General features: G+C 37.4%; 1 protein-coding gene across 8 annotated transcripts; it reads left to right on the top strand.

Annotated features, from left to right (window-relative positions):
- Positions 1-219: 219 nt before the first annotated feature.
- LOC108340282 (uncharacterized) lies at positions 220-14,558 on the top strand. Of its 8 annotated transcripts, none has more exons than XM_052877436.1 (16): positions 220-589; positions 681-820; positions 924-981; positions 1,222-1,437; positions 2,179-2,454; positions 2,552-2,701; positions 2,916-3,041; positions 4,180-4,224; positions 4,370-4,471; positions 4,982-5,124; positions 5,217-5,340; positions 9,696-9,770; positions 11,381-11,716; positions 11,789-11,881; positions 12,110-12,213; positions 13,177-13,319. In XM_052877436.1, the coding sequence occupies exons 1-16, from the start codon at positions 341-343 to the stop codon at positions 13,181-13,183; spliced, it is 2,244 nt and encodes a 747-aa protein (XP_052733396.1). In that variant the 5' UTR covers positions 220-340; the 3' UTR covers positions 13,184-13,319. The 8 variants fall into 8 exon arrangements, with proteins under 8 accessions (XP_052733396.1, XP_052733397.1, XP_017433038.1 ...); XM_052877437.1 differs by lacking the exon at positions 13,177-13,319 and adding an exon at positions 12,284-13,166; XM_017577549.2 differs by lacking the exon at positions 12,110-12,213 and adding an exon at positions 14,076-14,558 and having other exon boundaries at positions 223-589; positions 13,177-13,333.
- The last annotated feature ends 11,252 nt before the right edge of the window (positions 14,559-25,810 follow it).

The following is a 25,810-nucleotide window of genomic DNA, read 5'->3' as shown; positions in this document are numbered from 1 at the left end:
TAGTAAGGTAACAACATGTTAACATGTAATCCAAGTAAAACATGTATACTTGTGACCAAATAATAATAAATCAATTTGTGATCAAATAAGAAAAAAGTGAGTTTGTAGCTGGATAACAACGACTTGTGGCTTGATAATAACAGGTCTGCTTGTGACCAAGTAAGTCGTGTACACTACTAAATACAAATAGTGAAGAAGCTTTTCATATAAATGTCTGTCTACTTTTGCTAACCAATACCCGACCCGACCCGATCCATATATACATGGAGTGAAGCGGCCTGGTCAGTAGACTGACATAAAACATCCATCCCCTCTCCCTGTATCAGTTTTCGTGGTCGGGATGGACCAAAACGAATCCCTAACCCTGACCGCTGAAGCAGAGCTCACTAAAGACCAAGCTATGCCTGATTCCGACGAGAAAATGGAGGAAAACCATCCCCTGACCGCAGATGATGAGAACCACAAAGACAAAGCCATGTCTGATTCCGATGATTCTGATTCAGAAGACGAAGCTCAGCAGAATCTCTTACTTGAATCTCTCCAGACTGAGCTTGCTGCTAACCCCTCTAATTATGATGGTCATTTGCAAGTAATTTCTTTCTTCTTCCACTCAACTCAACTCTATTCTATTATTTTCCTTTTTTTAAAGTTTATTTCAAACTATTGTTTTTCTTTTTCAGTATATAAAGCTTCTGAGGAGAACCGGTGATGTTGATAAACTGATAAGAGCCAGGGAAGCTATGAGTGAACTTTTTCCGTTGAGCCCTGAAATGTGGCACCAATGGATCAAAGATGAGCTTTCTCTCAGCACTGCTTCTCGGTGCTTTTCTCTTCCTTCGACTCCATTTATATTGTTTTTCTTTCCTCCCTCCTATTAGGGTTTATTGACCTACTTCTCGTTACACTCTCCCTTTATCATACAGGCCCGAGGCTTTCTCTAGAATTCTGAAGCTTTACGAACGAGGGGTGTTTGATTATCTGGTTGGTTATTATGTTTCAATATGCTGCCCGCTTTAGATAATTAATCTCTGCTTGAGCAATTCATTTGTTTGTCTTTTCGTAGTTAAGAGGAGTACCTCTTCAAAGCTGTAGCTCCTTTTTAGGATACTTAAGGATATAGATATTGTCGGAGAACGAGAAACACATTTTTTTTCAACATTTATAATTAAATTATATTACTTTAAAGGTTTTGCTCAACTGTTGGGTTATCCTCTGTTTCAGTCTATCTCTCTTTGGTGTGACTACATTAATTTTGTCCAAGAGTTTGATCCAATGGTACGCCAATGTACACCTACTGGTATTTCCAAGGCGAGGGATCTGTTTGAGAGTGCCCTGACTGCAGCTGGTTTGCATGTTGCTGAAGGTAGTAAAATATGGGAAGCATACAGGCAATATGAGCAGGCTATACTTTTAACCACCGATGATACTGATGCACAGGTCTGAAAATTTTTAATTTTACCATAGATCTATGTTGATGGTACTAGACAACATGCTAGTTTTAGTTCAGCTATATGTAAATGTTTTATGTTAATGCAATGTTTTATTTTGTGCCCAAAGCATTGTATTAGTTAAGCATTTTTGTACACAATTATTTGTCAGAAGAAAGTTTTAAATTTTTTTTTATCCCGGAGGTTTTACTTCGATGATAATATTTAGGGCATAGCAACATAGGTGCAGCTAAAATTAGTTTTGTTCTAGAGTTAGAGCCTTGAATGCACAAATATGTCCTGAGGTAATTGTGAAAATTCAATTGATTGCATATTTTAATTTTGGTTTGTTGAAGTGATTTAAAGGATTTGAAGTGATTTAAAGGACAAAGGAGATTCTGCTGTCAAATAAAAATTTGATTTGAGATTAGCTTTTGCTATTTACCAAAATTTTTGGTGGAACTTGTTAACTTGGCAGATACAGTTGAGTACAGAATAGTAAAGAATGAAGTGTGGGGGAAAGAGTGGTATTGCTGAGGTGGTGCCTTGAATGCACAAAATGCTCTGAGCTAACTCTGAAGATTCAATTGAGAGAGTAATTTAGTTTTGGTCTTTGAAGTCATGGAGAGAAACCTGATTTGGAGATTAAATTTAGCATTTAAAAAAGAATTTGGCTTTATTGAAGCTTTTGGTGGCAGGCATCATAGGTTGTTGTTTCAGTGGTACATTAAGTTTTCTTCTGCTTTTACAGGCCAAAGAAAAGCAAGTTCAACGTATTCGTAGTTTATTTCACCGCCAGTTGTCTGTTCCCCTTGCTGACATGAGTTCAACACTTACTGCCTATAAGGCTTGGGAGGCGGAACAGAGAAATCTTCAAGATGTTGAAACCATCGACTTGGTTGATATTTATCCTCATGTTGCATCTTCATACCAAAAGGCCTTGGAGATGTACAATGCTCGTTTTCATCTTGAAGAGCAGATTTTGAGCCTGAATGTTTCTGATTCAGAGAAACTGCAACACTACATGGTATGTTTCCAAGTGAAAACATGACTATTTACTTGTAAGAGGTAGAATCCTAGAATGTATTCATTGTTCTTTAGCATGCCTAACCTCTTATAGTAAGATATTTGTATTGCAGAACTATTTGAAATTTGAGCAATCATATGGAATGCCAGCCAGAATTCAAGTTCTATATGAACGAGCTATTACTGACTTTCCTATATCACTTGATCTCTGGCTTGATTATACTCGCTATTTGGACAACACTTTGAAGGTTTTAAAATTTCCCTTCTTCATACTATCTTTGTCACATTTTATGGTAAATAATACCCCTGAATGTCTTCAGCAAATTGCATCATGTGATATGAGACAACCCCACCTAGTGGGATATGGATTTTGTTGTTCTATTATCCTTTTCACTTCACATCATCCCTTTCCTATGTCCAGTTTTCTAATTTGGAGTTTTCTCCTGCTTGCTTCTTTTCTAGGTTGGTAATATTGTCAGCAATGTTTATTCTAGGGCAACTAAGAACTGCCCTTGGGTTGGAGAACTTTGGATTCGATATATGCTTTCCTTGGAGCGTGGTCATACTTCGGAGAAAGACTTGTCTGAAGTATGTTCTGGATGAAAATTAAATATTTGAAATCGAATTCATGTTTCTTTGATCCCCAATAGGTTGAATGGTTTATTAATGAGTAAATAATATTGTTTCTGGTTTATTAAGGACTAAGGCTAGTTCTTGATAAAAAAATATGCTCTTGTCTTGCTAATACTTCCTTATTCATTTGAGTGTTATTCTATCCCAATAGTTAATAGTGTTGACATACATGATAATGATTACCAAACTGACATATATGACCTTTGGTTTTTGTTCTCATATATATGTATATTCTTTCAGTGTCTTAGTTATATCTCAAAATGTCAATTTTTTTATCAAGAAAAGGCGGAGCAGTGTGCGATATAACCCACCTGGGCATCTTGTGTTGTCTAATTACAAGGTTGTGGAGTTAACTTGTGCATAATCTGCTTCTTTAGATTTCTTTTTGAACGTTAAACTGTTTACTTTAAACTTTTTTCAAAGGTGGAGGTTGATATTCCTTTATTTTTAAGCATAATATTGATTGTGAGCCTTCATTAGTATAGCTATTGCCATATGGTCAATCTGGGAAATGGCCCAAGACCGACTTGGTGGATGGCACTGAGACTGCTTTCGTATTAATTCTTGCAAGTAAAATTTTTGTTGTTCTTGAATTGCTCAACAATTCCCTTTCTTTGAAAAGGCTTGTTTGGAGTTCTGGGTGAACATTGAGTTCGTTTCCACAGTCTTCAGTTGTTTAAGTGTGTCTTCATGTTAGATAAGGTACTGGTAGAGATGCTAAATAAAAGGATATAACACTGTTGCAGCTTATGGTTCTTTGGTGTATTGGTTGGTCACGAATGCCAGAGTCTGTTGTTGGTTTGGTTCTCTAATTCACTTGAGATCAAGGAATTTACCTATATTCTGTGGTGTTCTGCTATCTTGGAGGGGGTGGTACTTTTGGATTGATTATCAAAGGTTGCCATGCTTTGTAGTGCTTTGCTTGTTGTTTTTTTTCCCCTTTTATTCCTGATCTTATTTTTTATTTCTTCTGAATATCTTTTCCTTTTGCATTTGTACTTTCCTCAATAAATTCTTTGATTATAGAAAAAGTATGGTAGAGTGTTTTTTATATTTGCTTGAGTCATTTAGGAAATTTTGCCAATGCTTTCAGATCTTTGAGAAGTCCCTGCAATGTACCTTTTCTACTGTTGAAGAGGTATTTCTAATACTCAATTTAGATTTTTTTCATCTTTTTCTACAGTGCTTGTAATGTTATTGTTTTCTAATTCCATCTCCCACTTCCCTTAACTTTAAACATATTGCATATTTACAAACTTTTCTTTTTTATATTTTTATTTCAGTATCTTGATTTGTTTCTTACCCGAGTAGATGGCTTAAGGCGAAGAATGACATCCAGCAGTAAAGAGGATTTGGAATATAAAATAATTAGGGAGACCTTTGAGGTTGGTTACATTTATTTCCAGTAAAGCTATGTTGGAGTTGCGTTTGATAGACAGGGATTTGCCTTGTTTGGTTTACCTTTGAAAATAAAACATTTCCAGGAAACAAATTATTTTTTGACAAGTTTCTCACGAAAATATTCCCATGAGGGATTGTGGAATCTAGTTTTCCTAACTTGAAATTCAAAATTGTAATGACAAAGCGCTATCTTGCTCTTATTAAAGCATTTAATATAACAATAAATTAAAATTTTTCATAAAAGTAATATATTACCTTTCTTTCCTTTCCAGAAAACTTATATTAATATTTCCAGGATTATTTTGACTAATTCCAGGATATAGTCATAATTCTAGGATTCATGATTCCCAAATATGAAAAAATTATCTCCTATGAAATGCCCCTTTGTCTTTTCTCCAGCATAAAATTAAGTGTGTAATGTGTTGCTAGACCAGTTTGCACCAACTAATCAACTCACCACTGCTGTGTTATATCCTAACGCTTTACTATTTTAGCGTGCGTCAGATTATCTGTCACCACACTTGAAGAACACCGAGGGTTTACTACATTTATACATGTATTGGGCTCGTTTAGAAACAAAACTTGGGAAAGATGTAACTGCAGCTCGGGGAGTGTGGGAGAATTGTCTTAAGATATGGTTTGATGACTTTTATTTGATTCATTTTAAATCAAATACTTGTTTTGATCTTTTTCATTAAATTAAATATAAACTACTTTTGTCTTTGGTAGTGGTTCAATGTTGCAGTCATGGACTGGTTATATAGCAATGGAAGTGGAATTAGGTCACATAAATGAAGCAAGGTCCATTTACAAGCGATGCTACAGTAAAAGACTTTCTGGGACTGGTTCAGAGGTACAATAAGCTTTATGTTATTTGATGAAAATTTTGAAACTATTTTAGTTCTTGTAGTTAGATTTGATTAGGTAGTTGCCTTGCTTAAAAGTTTTGTTGGGTGGGAAGGACTATCTTATAATGAAATAAGGTAGAGATAAAGGAAAACCCGACTTGCACCTCTTTACAGTTGATTTTTTCCACGGCATTTACTTATGTTGGCTATCTCACTGAGCCGTTGAAGTTCCAATTCTATGTTTGGTCTGGTGCTGCCACTTTAAAAGAAGTTACTAAATGCCATAGTCAACAGTCTTGTTAGAGTATTAATAATTGTTAGGATATTTATCCTATTTTATCATCATTACAGTGTGTCAAGGGTTACCCTATTTATCATTGTTAGATGTTAAGATGTGTGTTTTTGTTATTTGGGCTTAGTCTATTCTGTATTAAGGGCATTGGCCCATATCTTACAATATAAATAAACTACCCTATGTGTATGCTAAACACACAAGGGATATTTTCTCCCAATCTTCTCTATTTCTCATATGGTATCTAGAACACAGGAATAGTTCCAGTTAACTCCACAGTCTCCGGCACCTATCACTGCCGCCGTTGTCGCAGTCGTCGCTGCTGCCACCGCCGCCGCCGGAGTTTCAGAATCGACCGGCGACCACACCATCGGAATCGTCTCGGCCGGGCAACCACTGTCGTACGAAGATCGCGGCGAACGGACCATCCACGCGCCTCCACGCGCCGCCGCAAGAGTCGCCGCTGCCACCGCGCGTGCTGGTGCGTCGCCGGAGCTTTCCGCCGCCGATCAACACCGCTGTGATCGCCTCCTCGCCCTCTTTCTGGATCTGTGGTCGTTGCGTCAATCGGAGCACTTTGAATTTTTAGGGTTTCTCCCTCTCTATGGCGTCTTCCTCGTCTACAAACACCTCTATTGGTGGCTCATCTTCTGATCCCTCAATATATACCAATTATGTGAATGTACACTTGTCCATTGACAAGTTAGATGGCACAAATTATGCAACATGGGTGTCCGACATCAAACTTTGGTTGAAGAGTCAGGGGTACTTAGATCATCTTACTCAAAATGTGACTACTGCTCCCATAGATGACACTTCCCGCTGGATGAAAATTGATGCTCAGTTATGCATTGTTATAAAGTCCACCATTCACTCCTCACTGAAACAAATGTTTCGATCCTATGAAACATGTTCAGAAGTATGGGCACAAGCGAAGTTGTTATACACCAATGACACTCAGCGTTTTTATGGTGTTTGTCAGGACCTATTAACTGTTATTGGTCCGCGCAATCCTGGTCCCATGGCAGATTATTTGGGTAAAATTCATGCCCTTCTTCATGACTTTAATGATATATTACCTCCTGCTTCCACTCTTGCTGAAGAATTGGAACAACGATCAAAGTTCTTCATGTTGTTGGCATTATACGAACTCTCTGATGATGTTTCTCATGTTCGTGATCAGATTTTGGGTTCTCCTGTCATACCCAACTTTACTTCTACTTGTTCTGCTCTTTTGCGTATACCGAGCAAACTCGTCACTGAGACATCCCCTCATACTGATGATTCCTCTGTTATGGCTGCTCAACGTGATGATCGCAGTCGGTCTCGCAAGCCAAGTAAAGGACGTCCAAAATGTGACCATTGTGGCAAGTTAGGCCACAAGATTGATAGATGTTATGCTCTCCATGGACGTCCTCCTCGACCTGTAGCAATGGCAAATTCTGATCCACCTTCCCGATCACCGTCTGCAGACCATCCTACTTCATCTAATACCGTAGACAAACCTGCACTCTTCAACGAATTTCTCAGATGGTATGAGGATCATCAGTACTCTGGTTCCACTACATCTGCATCTGTTGCACGTATAGGTACACCCTTTGTTGGTCTTATTCACCCCTCTGTTCGCCTATTCATTGCCATGGCCGCTCTTCGACAATGGCCTCTTTACCAACTTGATGTCAAAAATGCTTTCCTAAATGGTGATTTGCATGAAGAAATTTATATGGAGCAACCGCCTGGCTTTGTTGCTCAGGGGGAGTCATCTGGATTGGTATGTCGTCTTCGCAAATCCTTATATGGCCTAAAATAGTCTCCTCGGGCCTGGTTTGGTAAATTCAACTGTGTTGTTCAACAATTTGGTATGTCTCGCAGTGAAGCGGATCATTCAGTGTTCTATTGCCACTCAAGTGCTGAATGTATCTACTTAATAGTATATGTCGATGATATTGTTCTCACAGGAAGCGACTATCTTGGCATCTCTCAGATGAAACAACACCTTTGTCATCATTTTCAAACCAAAGATCTTGGCAAACTCAGATACTTTTTGGGTATTGAAGTAGCACAATCCAATGATGGTATTGTCATATCTCAGAGGAAGTATGCGTTAGACATCTTGAAGGAAACAAGGTTAATGAACTGTAAATCTGTTGAGACACCTATGGACCCTAACATGAAACTCCTACCAAATCAGGGGGAGCCTTTCTCAGATCCTGAGCGGTACAGAAGATTAGTTGGTAAATTAAACTATCTTACTGTTACGTGTCCTGACATTTCCTTCGCAGTTAGTGTGGTGAGTCAATTTCTAAACTCTCCATGTGAAGACCATTGGGATGCAGTTGTTCGCATACTGAAGTATATTAAAGGATCACCTGGAAAATGTTTGCTATATGGCCCTAACAACGATACAAAAATCGTTTGCTATTCAGATGCTGATTGGGCTGGTTCCCCTTCTGATAGGAGGTCTACTTTTGGATATTGTGTCTCTATTGGTGGCAACCTGATATCTTGGAAAAGTAAGAAGCAAAGTGTTGTGCCAAGGTCCAGTGCAGAAGCAGAATATAGAACTATGGCATCAGCTACTTGCGAGCTTGTGTGGCTTAAACAATTGCTTAGTGAATTGAAATTTGGAGATGTCACTCACATGACACTTAGATGTGATAATCAAGCTACTCTCCATATTAGCTTTAACCCTGTCTTCCATGAGAGAACCAAGCACATTGAAGTTGATTGTCACTTTGTTAACTCAAGCAACCAGTTGGCAGACATATTTACTAAGTCCTTACGAGAACCTAGAATTGATTATCTTTGTAACAAGCTTGGAACATATGATTTATATGCTCTAGCTTGAGGGGGAGTGTTAGATGTTAAGATGTGTGTTTCTATTATTTGGGCTTAGCCTATTCTGTATTGAGGGCATTGGTCCATATCTTACAATTTAAATAAATTACCCTATGTGTATGCTAAACGCACAAGGGGATATTTTCTCCCAATTTTCTCTGTTTCTCACACTAATGAACAATTTGCAGATATTTTGACCAAGTCTTTAAGAGGGCCTAGGATTCAGTTTATATGTTCCAAGCTTGGTGCATATGACTTGAGGGGGAGTGTTGAAATGTATTAAGTTTATGTTATTTTGTGAGTGTGTACCCAACATAAGAGGTGGGTTGTATTCTGTCATGGTATTCTATATATATATAGAATACCATAACCTTGTAAGGAAAACATGAATGAATAAAATGTCTCAATTAGTTCTCTAACATTTTCTATAAAATTACTAAATACTAACCAAAAATGTTTATGAGAAGATCATTCTTGGGTATAATATTCTGGGTGTTAGATGTTAAGTTGTGTGTTTCTGTTAATTGGGCTTAGTCCATTCTGTATTTAGGGTTTAACCCTTATCCTACATTATAAATAAACTACCCTATGTGTATGCTAAACACATTAGGGAAATTTCTCCTAATCTTCTTCCCTATATTCAATACTGGGGAATATGAATATTGAGAATCCAAAATTATGTTAAACTAATGCTCCCTAGCATATATTTTCTTATTATTTTATTGCCTGTTTGATGCTATTTTCTTTATTACCTTAGTTATCAATAGTGTTTGTCACAGCCACTATCGCATCATTGCATCACATGAGAGGCACAGTGGAATGTCTATTGCCCCTTCTTAGCCTACATTGAATCTATTTTGTCAATCTTTCTAGGGAATATGTACATAATATTTCCCTCGTAGACAAGGAGGTTGTTTTTGCAACTGAAACCCATGATGACATGGTCACAAGCAGCAGCCATATTACCAAGGCTCATGCTCAAATAATGGTAGATAGTTTGATTGAAAATGCAGTAGTATAGTCAATTAAAATAGGAAGAAAACTATTGATGAAATGATCATGTCGTGCTCAAGCTTCCAAGAGTGCTTCCATTTTATATTTTTTCATTGAGACAATTATATAAAAGGGTGTTCTTAATGTGTTATGCAACATGTATGGGTGATTTACTTGTCACGCAATACTTTTTGAATTAGATTATACTTTCTGTTCCTAAATAACAGAATAATTCAGGACATATGCCATTCATGGTTACGCTTTGAGAGGGAATTCGGCACGTTGGAAGATTTTGATCATGCATCTCTCAAGGTACACATTTCTTTTTAAATTCGTTTTCATTATTTCTGAACTCTCCATTAGATTTGTTCTCTTAAAATATCTATTAGATATAAGAGTAACCTCTACCTAACAGCCCAAGCTTTTAGAAGAGATTGTGTGCAACTATTGTATTGCAAGGGAGGCATAGGGTCTGACCTGTCTTGTTTACTAAGGTCAGGCTAAATCTTTTTGAAAAACGTATTTAAAGAGGCCATAGAAAAGTCTACTAGGCCAGTCCATTTATTTTGTGGACTTCTGTCCCTTATGGATGTGTTCTCTAGTATTCTGTGGATGAGTATTGACTTATTATGAATAGTTTGGTTACCTCATTTGATGGGCAATGTCTGTTTATATTTCTATTTCTAATTAATAGTGCTTGTGAGTCTTTAGATATTTGATGGCAATGATCTCTTAATAAATTTTAATTATTTAGTTTTTGTAGAGGACCACTTCCCACTTGTTGTTCATTTATTTTTATGTTAATATTAGTCTTAACAAAAATTGAAATAATTTAGGTGATAAAGAATGTCTGCATGCCTTTTATAGAGCTGGCCAGGACAAACTTTAAGCAGGTTAGACCAAGACTTAAAAAAATAGCCTGTAATAAGTGAATAGGTAAGGCGCAGGCTAAGTTATTGCATAAGAAAAAACTTGTTGTTGAAGTATAATGTCTTTATTATTATTAATATTTTATGTTAGGGTTTTGTTAGGGGCTTCCCCGTTTACTTTTCAGAACTACTGTCTCCTATAAATATAGTAGTAAGTTGTATTAGGCTCTCTAAGTGAAAAATATAAGACTTTTCATCTTCTCTCAACTCTTCAAGTGTTATTAGTAGTAACAATAACAATAGTAACATTAAAAAAATTTATATAAAAAATTATTTAAATCATTGCATAAGAAAAAATTAAATTAAACAAAATGTATAATATTTTAAGCTAAATAATATATTTATGTATGTATGTTCTCATTTGTTAGCTGTTTCTTTGTGTTCTCTATACTTATGTTTGTAATCTTTTGTCTTACACTCATGAGTGCGTGTGCGTATGTATGCTATGTTTTTTTATTGATCATTAATCTTACTATTAAATATACAATTTGGCTCATTATTCTAAAAATTGGCTTTTTGATTCATGAGTTGTATCCCTATTCAACTACCGTGAATGTGTTACACCCACACACATGATGTTTATTTATAATGAAGATAGGAAGCAATTAAGGATACGAAGAATAAATCAATACCTGACTTTTAGCAATTAAAACACTACGTATTTCCATACATTTAACACCCAACATTAGTGTCTAGCGTTTGGGTATGCTTGTCTGAAGGTTTGTATCAGTTATCTGGAGTACAAGGAATGCCCTGTATGCATTCGGCTGACTTAATCCCTGGCAATTAGATTTCCTTGTTGCCCACCTTTAAAAGGGACAACTAGGTACCTACCCTCTTGTCACAAGGCAATACATTTACCATTGTGCCCTCATCTTGGCCACATTGGTTTTATTAAGATCGAAATGTTCATATACAGATTGTCGTATCAGCATGTGTTATTTAACTGTTAATGACATGGTCAACCTTACTCCATAAACTGCCTTTCCTTAGGTAACCCCTCGACTGGAAGAACTACAGTTATTTAGGATACATCAGGAATCCAAGTCTGCAGAGGAAAATGAAAAGAATCTTAAGAGAAATGCTCGTGAAAAGAGAAAGCTGGGGTCAGATATAACTGAAGAACCGACTCCATCAAAGCGACTTAAAGATATTGGAAATACAAAGAAAGCACCCGAAGAGAACAAATACCAGCAGCAGAATACTTCTCAGGTGTCAAAAGTGGAAGGGGTCAATTGGAATAACCCAAGTGGGCAACAGTTCAACCACGAAAAGAACAGGGCATACTCTGACAAGTGCACCGCTTTTATATCAAATCTTCATCCCACGGTAGATAGTGCTTTTAGTCTCTATCTTTTTCTCTGTGCATGTTACTGTGACTGATATGTTGTGTTATTGCAGGCAAATTATGAGCATATTCGTAATTTCTTCAGTGATGTTGGTGGAATTGTTGCAATCCGCATCCTACATGACAAATTTACTGGAAAGTCAAGGGTATCAAATTACTTTTTCTTTATCTTTTTTATTTATTTTATTTGCTCTTATTAGATTTTAATTGGCTGTATTAGCACCCAACATGCATGCGTTGTATTGCATAATTTCCTTTCTATTTGTGTAATTGAGTTATAGTAGGATCTTAACATGTCTGCTTGGGAGCTTAGTTAGCATGACTCTATAAATATACGAGTCAGCACACTTTAAAATTACCTTTTTTTCTTGAAGGACAATGAGACAGATCAAGAATTTTCTCTTAAAAGTCTCAAATCTGTTGTGGTATCTGAGTTTGGATTCTTGCATAGCATCAATCGTCCCGTGAAGGAAATCAAGTAGGTTAAGTCACCATGATACTTGGACTGTTATGCTTTTAAGTATAAAGAGGTGTGCCTTGATTACTAGGTAAAACTTTTGGCCTGGAAATAAGCATTTGATCAAACAAGGATTCAATCCTCTTTCCTGTGCATTGGATAGTCTGTCACTTCTAAGGTTTGATTCTCCCAGTTTTTTTATGGTTAGTTTAGTTTTGTGGAAAGAGGAGGGAGAGCGAGGAAGAAAGAGAGTGCAAGAGATGGAATATATTGGTTTGGAGGAATGGAAAGGAGAAGACAGTCTCTTTATTTCAGGAGGCTAGGGCCCATAGGATTATATTTCCACATGAAAAAGGAGAAAACCATGTTTATTTTGCTGAAAATGCGACATATTTGATTATGGTGCAAAGAGATATTATGTTTGAAATTAGAGCCCCATAACCGATTATGGCATCCTTTTATTTGCAGTTTTATTTTATTTCTTTACTTTTTTTTTTCAATAGTAAAATCTCCATTTTCATTTTATTTCTCCTATTTCTTTCCAAAAAGCTACCTCTATTTCTATCAATTGCTCACCACTTTCAGTCCCTCAACTTACTTCCTTTCTTCCCTGCCAAACACATTAGAAATTTAACTGCCTGGTGACCATAAAACTTGCAGTGGATTTCAATATAGCAAAGTTTCCCTAGTTGGATTTATGGGCTGGATTGTTGCTCTTTTTTCTGTATTTTATGTACTTTGCCTTACATTTTTGTTATCATTTATTTGGAATAAAATACATAGTTCAGGGGGAGAAAAAAACAGTAGGAAGTAATACAAACATTAATTACTGGTTTAGGTGAAACCGTTATCTTGTACTTCTTTTTCTTACCAGCTTACCAAACTGGTGAGAAGGTCTTGTTGCATCACCGCAAATGAGTACTATATATGCCTATTCACTGACTGTACCACTAGTTACAAATTTTTATCTTGATATTGATGAAGGGATTAGCATATGTGGACTTTTTGGATGATGAACACCTTGCTGCTGCATTAGCTAAGAACAAGCAAAAGTTAATCGGAAAGAAGTTAAGTATTGCTCGGTCTGACCCAAGGCGAGGTGGACGGGAATCTTCTAATCCCAAAACATTGACAGAACATGGTATGTACAGTGAATTTTGAATGGTTTTTTACTGACGCAAGTACATGCATGAATATATTTGCTCATGCAATACTCCCTGGCTTGGATATCGATGTATACTTTATAAATAGAAAGTTGCTGTTTATTTAATGGATAATAATTCCATGTGGAGCATGGAAACTCTCCTGTTGTTGTATTACAGGGTTGGGCTCAGTTCCAACATTGACACCTACCTAACACGTGTCAGACACTTCTCATAATATCTTTTACCTTTTTCCCTTGAAACTAATATGACAGAAAAAAAGTAGTTAGTTTAAGAAGGTAAATATACCTTTCTTAAGGGATATAAAATTTTCTTATTTAGGGATTTTTTTTTTGTAAAGAAACCAAGTTATCACAGTAATAGATTTTAGTATATTCTTGTGAGTCTTATCATCACAAAAAGGTGAGTTTGCAAGAAAATGTAAATATTTATTAATTAGATATTTTGTATGTTATGTTACTCGAATTATTTTTTAATGAGACTATATGTGTGTGTTGTCCTCGTCCATTTTTGGTGTTCTTGTTTTTTGTTACATAATCCAATTAACCAAGTTAGGGTATAACTTGAATTCAAAGATGACTATAGCAAAACTGTTTCACGTGTTTCCTTTCCTTTCCTTTTCTTTTCTTGCTGATGCAGTTACCGTTGGCTTTTTTAATGTCAGTATCATTTAACATTGTTTCTCGCTTTCTCTATCAATTGAACTTGATTTTTCAGCAGACACCTTTAATCATTCTGGTAAAAAAAGTGCCGTTTCCAAAGAAACTGATGATGCTTACAAGGGAGATGTAAAGGATGCAAAGTTCTCTTCTAGAAAACAAGAAAACGATAACATCCAGCTTAGAGGGAAGAATACTTTTGCTGTGCCTAGAAATGTCAGACCACTTGGTTTTACTGCAAATAAACCAATAGCGGAAGACGGGGACGAAAAGCCAAAATCCAATGAAGAATTTAGAAAGATGTTCATTCGGTAAGGATTTTGTGCCTCTAATTTGTTACTCCGAAGATGGCGGTTATCTTTCAAATACTTGGCTCCAGAGTATGGCTGTGTTGTGATTTGCATGATTAATTACATCATTCGACCTAGATTAACCTTCAGGCAGTCTTCTACTTTTTCCAATTGACACAATCTGTTTTGGTTGCGACTCTGTATAGCTTACGTACATAAAATATTCGCAGTAATTGACCCGCGTTAGATGTTTAGATACTTGACTGCTGCTTTCGTACCTCAAGATTTTTTCTTGCAATCCATTTATTTCAAAATGACGACTTCATTCTTTCTCGTTTATAAGAGTCATGATTTTTCAAGTTTTTTTAAAGATGGAATTATTGGAAACAATGCATAGTAGAAAATTATTTAATTTAAATATAATTTTTGAATAATAGTGACGTAATAATAGTGAAGGAATGAATCGATTAATTGGTTTTATGTGAAATAATATTTTAACACTTATTTTGACACAATCTCATGTGGAATTTCAAAAATGAATTTATAATTTTTTTAAGCACATTTAGTCACGGTAGAATCCTAAATTTGAAAGAAGAAAATTGGAGAACTTGACTGGACGAGATGGAACATGTAGAAAGGTTGGTAGAACATGTAAAAAGCTCAGGAAATAGCTTGATTGGAGCATGAGTTTAACTCAATGAAACAAGTGGAAAACTCACTGGAGCATGTGGATAGCTTGGTGAAGTATGTAAAAAGTTCGGTGGAGCATGAGGTTAGTTTGGTGAAACATGGAAAGTTTGGCAGCGCAATAATTTCCTTTTGTGTTCTGAGGTATCCTTTGCACCATTGCTTATTGGTCCTTGAATAGGTAAATGTTCAAGTCTTCCACATGTTTCATTGAGTTAATCTCTTGCTCTGTCAAATTTTCCACATGTTAACTGAACTTTCCACATGTTTCATTGAGTTAATCTCAAGTTTCACCGAGCTTTCGGCATAATTCACCAAGCTAGCCTCATGTTCCACTTGAATTTTCGTATCCGTAATAGTGTGAAAAGAAAGCCTAACTCCAAGAAATTGTTTAAGAATAGTGGCGTTGAGTTTCTTGACCCTTTGCCTTAGGATTAGTCAGTTCTATTTCTCGATGGAGACAAGGGAAGGGATATAACTCAGCGGTAGAGTGTCACCTTGACGTGGTGGAAGTTATCAGTTCGAGCCTGATTATCCTTAAACCCAATATAAGTTTTTCTATTTGGATGCTGTGATCGAATAAGAATTGATCGAATAATATAATAATGGAGAATGGATAAGAGGCTCGTGGGATTGCACGAAGGGCGGGGGGGTTATATTTCTGGGAGCGAACTCCAGTCGAATATGAATCGCCTGGATACAGGTGATGCCTTGGAATGAAAGAGAATTCCGAATCAGCCTTTCCAAATGAACCTCATGTTCCACGAAGCTTTCCAAATGCCTCGTGCCATTCAATTTCTTCAATTTTTGTTTTGGAGATTCCAAGTTAGTAGCTCGGTGGAACATTTTGAATGCTTCCTCGAAGTTGTGGAGATAGCTTGGTGTTACACATTGCTTGTCATATTATGGTGTTTTCTCGAAGTTGTGGAAATAGTTTGGTGTCACACATTGCTTAAACCCAAGTAAGTTCCAAAATGAGTGTGTTGTGTATGTTCATGTTCATGATGAAGAATCCTGTTGGGACCAACAAGCACTGGTGACAAAGAATACCTGAAATTGAAGATCGAAGGCAACTCATGCTCCACCTAGCTTTCCACATGCTACATCGAGTTAACCTTATACTCCAACTGAGCTATCTTCACAGAGCTTTTCACATGCTTCATCGAGCTCTACCTCACGACATTCAAGTTCTTCAATTTTTGTTTTTCATATTTATTGGTTCCACATTGATAAATCTGTTCAATGTTAGCTACTTAAAAAAGTTATAAATTGATGGCTTAATACCTCTTTTGGTTCCTCGAAAGAGGGAGAATGTTCATAATCATCCTACCTTTTTTAAAATGTTCAAAACGATCCCAACTTTTAAAAAAATTGGTCAACTTAATCCTTTTTTGTTACAGCGTTAAATTTCTAACGATACAGTTGCCACCCTGGACAAAAGTTAATGACGTGTCTAGTTTATTTGACTGCGCGGCAATCCTAATTCCCAAACCCTAGCTTCCTTGTGTCACCAGCACCGTGGGCAACCGTAGGCCGCCATCAGCCACCCTGCCGTCTTGTCGCAACCTCGCCATCACCCAACACCAGCGTCGTCGTCGGTAGCCACCACCGTTACCAATACAGAACGCGAACGCCAAAGTCGCGAGTCCTCCATCATCATCTTCAGCATCTTCCTCGACTTCCATCTCCACTATGAGACACTTTTCAGGTCGTCGTAGAGCTGCAAGGACCGCCATGCACCATGACCATTGTAAGAGCACTCTCTCGCACACACCTGTAGAAACCCAAACAGAGAAATCCCCAATTCCAAAAATCTTTCGAAACCTAAATCACCGCCACAACTCTTCAATTCATCTCCTCATGAGTTTCGCCCAACATTGAGCTATCCATCAGCGCCTCCACCAGACCTAAATCGCGCCATCTCCCACTGCGATAGAAACCCACCATGGCCAATGTTCATCATCTTCTTTGCACGGTAGAACCATCACGCCGCACCTCCAGATCGCAACCTGCACACCATGGTTTCTCCACCTTCGCAAACCGCGAGCACCTACAAGAAAAGAAATCCAGACAGAGATTCCATAAACAAAATGGTAATCCTGTTCGCGCAACTGTGGTTTCTAAATCACGACTTTAGGGAGCCTGAAACGTGAGGCGAGGTTGCGGCAAGATGGCATGGTAGCTTACGGCGGCCTACAGTTGCCACGCAGTCAGAGAAATTATACACGTCATTAACTTTTGTTTAGGGTGGCAGTTGCACCGTTAAAAATTTGACGCCATAACAAAAAAGGATTAAGTTGACCAGTTTTTCAAAATTTGGGACCGTTTTGCACATTTTGAAAAAGGTAGGACAATTTTGAACATTCCTCCTTTTTCGAGGGACCAAAAGAGGTATTAAGCCTAAATTCATTTATGAAATGCCACATCAGACTATGTCAAAATTATGTCTTCCCTAACAGTCTTTTTGCATAATGACCATACTTGCTACACTTGGAGTACTCTACACTTGAGTTGGTTGACCAAGCTCTACTCCGTTGACCTTGTTCATCTAAGTTGCTTGACCGACCTCCACTTCATTGACCTTGTCCTCGGCCATGCTAACTTTGTTGACCGAACAATTCTTTCTCTTCTTCCTGTCCACGAATTCAACCACCAAGACCTCTACCTTGAGTGATATGAGCTTCTCTCTTTATTTTTGCCTTTGCTTGAAGTGCTTGATCAAATGGCTCATATTTATTCCTTCTCCAATTCTCATGTGTTTCAAGGGACCAAACAAGCTCTTTAACCAAGAGCGTTGATAAGTCTTTGGAATCTTGATTGGAACATAATATTCTCAAATTTGTTTGTCAATGACCTCAAGATCTTGACCACAAATTGGCTAGCGAGCCTGAGTGTTGCATTGTTTAGGTGAGGTTAGGATGGTCTGAGCTTGGGTGGTTGAAGAATGAGAAGGAGAACCTTGTAGCCAAAGTGAAGAAGGCTGAGGCGAGTATTGAGACTCTTTAGGTGGAGGCGAATCATCTGAATGAGAAGACTACTGGCCTTAAAGCCTCCCTAGCTTTATCATTCATTAGCTGACTTAAATCATGAAACATTTGTTTTGCTTTAATAGCCAACTTTAGAAGCATATCTTCTATGTCATGATGAAGTGTTCTAAACTCTGTAGTTTCAAGAAATCTCACATGGAATCAGATGATGGAATTAATAATTAGAATTCAATTCTACAAAGTTGTTGTTACTTGAATCCTCCATCATGTTTATAATATTTTATTGTTTTTATACTGCTCATGTTCAATAATTTTTCATCGTTGATCAACTTACAACCTTTCATCTATGACTTCTAGTGTCTCTCTCATTCCATCCATTAATAACATAGTTTCCCTGTAGAATGGTCCATTGGTTGTTGCAACTTAATAAATGTAATAAAAAAGATAAATATAAAAAAAATAAATAAGAGATTAGATAACAAAATTTAAATAAAGAAATAAATAAAATTAGAAAAAGATAAAAGAGATAAAAATATTAATAAAGAAAATATATTGATTCCATTACTTTTTTAAAATAGGATTCATCATTGGTTAGCTTAAGATTATTGTTTAATTATTGTTAGAGTTCTCACTATTAACCAAAACACATTCTCAATTAAAAACAATAACTTTATAGATTAATCATAGCAAATTTAACCACAATACATTTTCATTTAAATATTTCTGTGCTTAAACATGTATATTCTTTTATCTCTTATATCCAGTAGAAATCTAATTAACTAAAGTATCTTCTTGATTAATTCTTGTTAAAGTTTTCACTTTTAATCAAATTGCATTCTCAATTAGTGGCAAAAACCCATCCAATCATATGAAAGTTTCTAACTTTAATCAAAGTAAATTCTCAATTAAAATTAAAAACCCTTAGACTCATATGATTGATCTGTTATGTATATTTAACACTATGCTAACTTGCTACAATGTAAAAATAAATACTTTTACTTGATTAAGAGGCAAAAGCAGACCATGCTTCGCAGCATGCAGACTGAGCTTTGTAGAGTGTAGATTGAGCTTTGTAATGTGCCCACTAAGCTCTGCAGTGCCCAAATCGAGCTTCCCAAAGTGTAGACCGAGCTCCACAACATGCACACCGAGCTCCATAGTGTCTAGATCGAGCTCCATAGCATTCAAACCGAGCTCCCCACTATGTAGACCGTGCTTCCATATCATAAACTTTTATTAAGTCATGTCATTTTAAAAATCCATGACAGAATGCCTCGTCATTGATTATTTAACACCATTTGGCTAATTTTACGGTAAGGGCCGTATTGCATCAAACTTTCTACATTAGGGACCAAAATAAGACAAAAAAATAAAATAAAATGAAGGGACTGATTTATGATTTTGCTATAAAAGCGAGGACTAAAGTTAAGACAAGATCATCTAAGTAAACCTTGTTTTAAAGATTAACACAATTTCTAAATGAAATAGCGTCTAATAATTTGAATCGTGTAAGATAAAAAGCATTAAACGTTATAACTTAAATATCCTAAACGCTATAAGGAACTCTAACAAAGGGTCTAATCTAAATAGATCTAACAAAGATTAAACCATCTAGGATAAATGTAAAGAGTGCTAAACGCTACATATTAAAATTAACATAAACGATGTAAGTTACTTAAACAAACAGGGCCTAAATGAGAATACCCTCTCATCAAAATGGCGCCGTTGCCGGGGACCAACGGTTCGGTCTTAGGTCTTTTGTTGTGTTTGTGTGTGTTGTGTTTTGTCTTGTCTTGTGATGTGATGTGATGTGATGTGATGTAATGTTCTGTTTTGTGTGTGCGTGTTGCATGTATAAATGTGTTGTGTTTTATTTGTTTCGTGATTTTTAGTATTCTTCTTTTTCCATGTCTACCTATTTTGATTTCATGAATACTGCTTGTTTTGCTAGTGCCTCTGATTATGATTCTCCTTCTGCATGTTACTCTGATTGTAATTCATATTCTGCTGATTTCTATGTTGAGAACAATATGACTCATCCTCTAATTTCTGAGAGTGCTCTTTGTGAGCCGGTTTCACTTAAGGAGGATGATTTACATTGCGATCTCACCCCTGGACTGATACATTTGCTGCCTAAGTTTCATGGTTTTGCAGGAGAATGCCCACACAGACATTTGGAGGAGCTCCACATCATGTGCTCTTCAATGAAGCCTCCAGATGTCCCTCTTGATTACATTTTCTTGAGTGCATTTCCGCATTCATTACAAGGAGCAGCTAAGGATTGGAAAGACTCTCTTCCTCTGAGATCCGTTACCGATTGGGGATATCTTGAGCATCAGTTTCTGAACAAATTTTCCCCTGTGCAATATGCTTACAGCAACGGTCTTGGATGGAATGACCCTACCCTGGGATGGTATGATGCTCCACAGCATCAATATCAAGAACCACCATTCCAGAGTACTTTTATGCCTCCACCAGTTCAGCAATACGAGAGTCAGCAGTATAGTGCTCCTGCCGAAATAACTCCTCAGCCTTTTACTTCTGAGCCTACATTGAAGGAGTTGTTGGAGCAGATGACCATGCAGAACTTTCAGTTCCAGCAAGAGAACATGCAGTTCCAGCAAGAAATAGGAGCTGCCATTCAGAGTATGACTGATCAGATAGGGCAGATGGCCACTCAACTCACTGAGGAACATTCTCAAGATTCAGAGTTACCATTTCAGACTGTTCAGATTCCAGATGATGATGATAGTGGCATCAACATAGAAGATGGGGAGAAGAGTCATGAGCTTACTACTGTGCCATCTACTTTCCCATCATCCTATGTCCCTACCCTTGCACCTGAGGAGACTGATGATTATTTTGAGGAGCAGGCAGAAATAAGCAGTAATCCTGAACCAGGTAGACCACCTTCATCTTCCCACACTTTACCAATCTTCAAGGAAGAGGAGGTAAGCATACCTCAGTATGATTATGTCTGTGATGATTATGTTCTTGATTATGTTGTTCATGATTATGCTGTTGAGAGTTACGTTGATGATCATATTGTTGCTGAGCATGTTTTTAATTCTCCCTCTGTGCATGATGAGAACCACTTTTTGATATCACATCCGAATATTTATTCTCAATGCACTGCATATGAATCTGAGTATGTTATTGATATTACTTTTAATTTGGGGATTGATTCATGTTCTGAGGATGTATCTGAGGTTCAGCCTGTTACACTGGGATTGGGTGTTATACCCCTGCATGAAATTTCTGTAGAGCCACATTGCACTAACCCTATTGCAGGAGGTACAAATGAATTTGATCAACAAACACCCACAATGGACAACAAAGGTGCTCACACTGACAAAAGCTTCAAGATCAATAGGCACCAGCTGAACCTGCTCATCAACAATCACTTCTTCTTAGATCCAGCTGTGGATGATATCTCCCTGCTAGATCAAATCTGGAGGATGAAGCAATTCTTCCTCAAAACCTTCTTGCTGGATACTGTGGTGGAAGACATCTCCCTGAAAGTCCAAAATTGGCAACTGCCACCATGATCAGGGGAGTTTTCTTTCTCTCTTCTCCCCCTTTCCCTACTTTTATTACACTTGTCCATGATCTGTTGACTGTTATGATTTCTGATCTTATGCTTATGATACATTGAGGACACTGTGTAGTTTAAGTGTTGTCTATTGGGGGAGATTTTTATTTTTCTTTGTTAGTTTTTGTTTTCTTGGTTAAATTTTTTCTTTTCTAGGTTATTTTTGTCGTGTCTTGTATACAGTTTTACATGTTTCTCTTGATTTCTGGACTTTGTTTAGGTTGTAAATATGTCTTTCACTTCATTGATACTCTGATTGGTTGGAAATCCTTGCTTTTCTCTGCTTGGAAGATGATTATGATTTGCGAGAGTTGAATTGATTGTGACAAAATTACCCTGTGTGAGATTTGAGCCACTTGATGTTCTTTCTTGTGTGTGATATGTCTCTTGATTGCTTGCACATATGCCTTGGCTTGACTCTTGTTGATAATTCTTGATTGATATGCATGTTTGGAAGTGATAAAGGCAATTTTGTTTTTGAGCCTCTCTAGCCAAATAAGCTTACCTTGCTCTGATTCTTTGAAAACCCTTTTTGAGCCTATACTTTCCTCATTTCTTTGTTTTGAAGCTCATACGCTAGCCCTAAGTGAAAAACCATGATTACCTTAACCTTAGGGAATTTTGGAGCTTTGGAAGTGTTTTGGGAACAAGTGTGGTCTCCTTGGGGTTTCTGATGAATTGGCTGGTTGGTTCCTCTTCTTGTTTTATGTGTGTAAATATGTTGTGTATCTTGTCTCTTATAGTTGTGTCCTAAACAGAGAGAAAAGAAAAGAGACAGGATGGAAAAAAAAAGTAGAGAAAAATGAGAAAAATTTTTTTTGTGAATAATGAAGTCAAGAAGAGGATTGAATTAGAGGTTTTGGGTATGAGTTAACTGTGTTTACACTTGTTCCCCATTGCTCCTCTATTTCTTTTGGTTTGTAGCTTCTCATCCATATTTATCCTCCCTTGTCCTTGGCCCCATTTCACCCATAAAAGACCTTTTGATTTGAACATGCATATGTTTTGAGTGTTGATATTAGAGGCTTGCCAAGTCTATTGTTGCTTGCTTTCTTGAGTGCATTGAGTTGAAATTCTTTACCTGAGACACTTGAGAGATACAGTGATAGTGCATCTGTGAGGTTTTGTTGCTTTTGATTCACCTCTTGAGCTGATTGATCATTTTGCCATGTCTTGAAGTGCTTGGATAATTTCATGAATATCTGTTTTCTTCGATTTTGTGTTGGATATTGTCTACTTCTTTTCTTTGTCCAGATTTACTGAGGACTATGTAATTCTGTTTGTTTCGGTCCTTGTGAGTCTTTCTTTTTTGTGTGTTGAGTTTGTGTCGTACCCTTGATGTCCCTTGAACTATTTCTTGATTTACGTCTTGATTTTGCCCAGGAGTGCAAAAGACTAAGTGTGGTCTATTTTGATGAGTCAATATTTTATTCACTTCACTTAGTTTAGTGTGCTAGAATTAATCAGGAAATTGTGCTTAAATGTCCGATATTTTTCCGTTTTTGCTAATTGTGCTTAATTTGACCAAAAATTCTTATTTTAATTAATTTGAATTATTTGAGCTAATTATTTTCATCATTGATTGTAGGAAAAATTTTGGAAATGTGTTGGGACTTAAAGATAAATCAAGTGACCTTCATTTTGGCATTTGGTGGTCATGAGAGGAAGGATGCTACGTCCTGGAAGTGTGAATCTACTAAAGCATACAGACACATAGTTTTTGCTTGTATCAAATTGAAGAAAAATTGAAAGAGATACATGCTGGAAAGAAGCAATTCACGTCCAACTCCCAAATGCAAGTGTGCTGAATTTGTTGAAGTGAAAATAGCACACGCGGACCCCACACTTTTGCATGTCCCAAGACTTGTTAGATGAAACAAATTAAACAAAAAGGCCAATGGGGACCACCTTACAAGTGCATCTCACGGCACATTATTTTGGAATTAGCTAAACAATTTTAACACACACGGCCCAAAGAAAAAAAAAAGGAGGAGGCTGCACGCTGGTAGAAGGGGGTGCAGCTGCCAACTAAGTTGAAGGGTTTTTGGGCCTAGCGTGGAGAGTCCGGGAAACAACTTTGGTGCGCTGTCCAGCAGCCTGCACACGTGGAGAAGCATCAACATCCAGCCTTCACACTCCACGCATGCGGCCCACGACCTGCTTTCACACGGATGATGTCCAGCATTGGAGAAAGTAGAAGCGGTCCAGCTGCCACTTGGCCGTCCAGCAAATCCAGCAGCGGCTTGGAGGTCCACGTCCAGCACTGCACCACATTAAGACGCATCCGGCAGCTTGGTTCCAGGTCCAACAACATCAACTTGGATTTGAGGGGGTGCTGGGAGAGAAATTGGCAGCAGGAGCCTGGTCCAGCGTCCAGCAAAGAAGGAGCCCACGGCTGGAAGCAGAAATAAGCACACGGTCCAGAGAAATGGTGGGCTGCACGGAGTAAGTAAAAACTCATGGGATGGAGAGGGAGCTGTTCCAGCCGTCACGAAGTGAGAAAATGAAGAATTGATTTTGGCTTGTTATTGGAGGGGTGCACACGGCCTGCAGCACTCACGGTCCAGCAGAGAAGTGAAAATGTGGTGCTGGAAGAAAAAAATGATTCACGGTCCAGGAAGAGGAGAGGAAGAAGCGAGAGCTCTCGGTTGGAGGGGAGAAAGGTTTTTTTTTTCCAGTGCACACTTGGAGGTCCAGCCGCCACCTATTAGTTTGGTTATCTTTGCTTTGAAGGAGGGTGGTAGCACGTAGAGCAGGGAGAGATGGATTACGGCTAGCTTGAAGACACACGGTCTTGGTGGAGAATTCTAGAGCACCCTTTTAGTTTGATTTTCAGTTTAGATAAAATAGGCACTCATTATGCTACTTTCATTCTGCAAGTGCTGGATTTATTAGGAATGTTTGTTTAAATTTTAATTGAATGAAAGGTGCATTTTAATTTTGTTGGAGCAGTGCATACGGTTACAGCTGGAAGCAAAGAAGTGAACGCTGATTTCATTTATTACTCTTTTGTTTCATTTGTGCTGCATTGAGAATGATGGTACACATGGAGGGCTACGGCTGGGAGTAGATAATGGTGCACGGGAAGGTGGATAAAGGTAAGGAAAAAGGATGTCTAGAAGAATGGCACATACGGTGGTGGATAAAAAAAATGAAGATAGGAATTAGATTGGAGTAGGTGTCACGGCTACTGGAAGGAGCGTGCGCATTTCTTTTGCTTTCATATAATGAAGAAGTAGGTTAGGTGAAATGGAATTGCTTGGTACGGCTGGAAGCAAACATGGAGAAAGGTTTTTTTTTTTGAGTTAATACTTTGCAGAATGGAGTTGGAAGAAGTGAAGCACACAGCTGCACGGTTATTTGAGAGAAACGCTGATTCATTTTGCGTTAGGTGTTTTCAATTTTTTATTCCAGCTTGGAGTAGTTTACTTGTTTAGTTTATTTCATTTGCCACGTTTGATTCCTTTACTGTTCATGCATTGTTTTTGATGTCGTTTCAATGATGGATGTACTTCATCTAGATGATTACAAAGTGCATTTAATTTTTTTAGCTCATCATTGCATTTTAATAGTTTTGAATTCCTTTCTCTTATTTCTCTAATACATTTAAATTAGTTTTGGCTTTAGGAATGTTTAATTTACTGTTATCATGTTGTTTGTTCTGTTCAGTTTCTTTATCTTCTTGCATTTCCAATTTCCTCACTTATTTTAGAAACCGTTCGGTATTCACGCTTTGTTAATTCATTTCACTGTTTTCAATTATGTTTGGTTGTATTTAATTTCCAGTCTTAATTTACATCATTTTCGAATCACAAAAACATTTTCAAAACCCTCCCCACTACGTGTTTGATCTGAGACTGAACCACAATTTGGTCCTTGAGAGACGACCTAAGAGTCACTTCCTAGTCTATACTGCATTCTTTTATGCACAACTTTTGTTGGGAGGTGCGACCCTCTCATCAAGGGGGTAGGTCATGTGTGGGAACGACAGGAGGTCCTAGTCCTTAGGGGTACTTTGGGGACTAACCTCGAGTGGCAGCTGTTGAGTGTATCCCAGTTACTACATCACTCGGGTGCAAGGACGCCTGTAGCTACATAGATTCATACAGTCCGGACGGTCTGTCTAGTACTATATATATATATATATATATATATATATATATATATATATATATATATATATATTTCTTATGATGTTATATGCTAAGTTACATGTTGTGTGAATTGAAATGTTAAATGT

This window comes from Vigna angularis, chromosome 5 (assembly GCF_016808095.1).
Source record: "Vigna angularis cultivar LongXiaoDou No.4 chromosome 5, ASM1680809v1, whole genome shotgun sequence".
Classification (NCBI taxonomy): Eukaryota; Viridiplantae; Streptophyta; class Magnoliopsida; order Fabales; family Fabaceae; genus Vigna; species Vigna angularis.
Note: the sequence above shows the minus strand (reverse complement) of the source record. Positions and strands in the feature narration are given on the sequence as shown.

Excerpts from the sequence above, each read along its gene's own strand:
- LOC108340282 (XM_017577548.2), top strand. The coding sequence starts at position 341 with ATGGACCAAAACGAATCCCTAACCCTGACCGCTGAAGCAGAGCTCACT. Across the intron at positions 590-680 it reads ATTATGATGGTCATTTGCAA|TATATAAAGCTTCTGAGGAG; the intron begins GTAATTTCTTTC and ends TTTCTTTTTCAG. Across the intron at positions 5,125-5,216 it reads GAGAATTGTCTTAAGATATG|TGGTTCAATGTTGCAGTCAT; the intron begins GTTTGATGACTT and ends TGTCTTTGGTAG.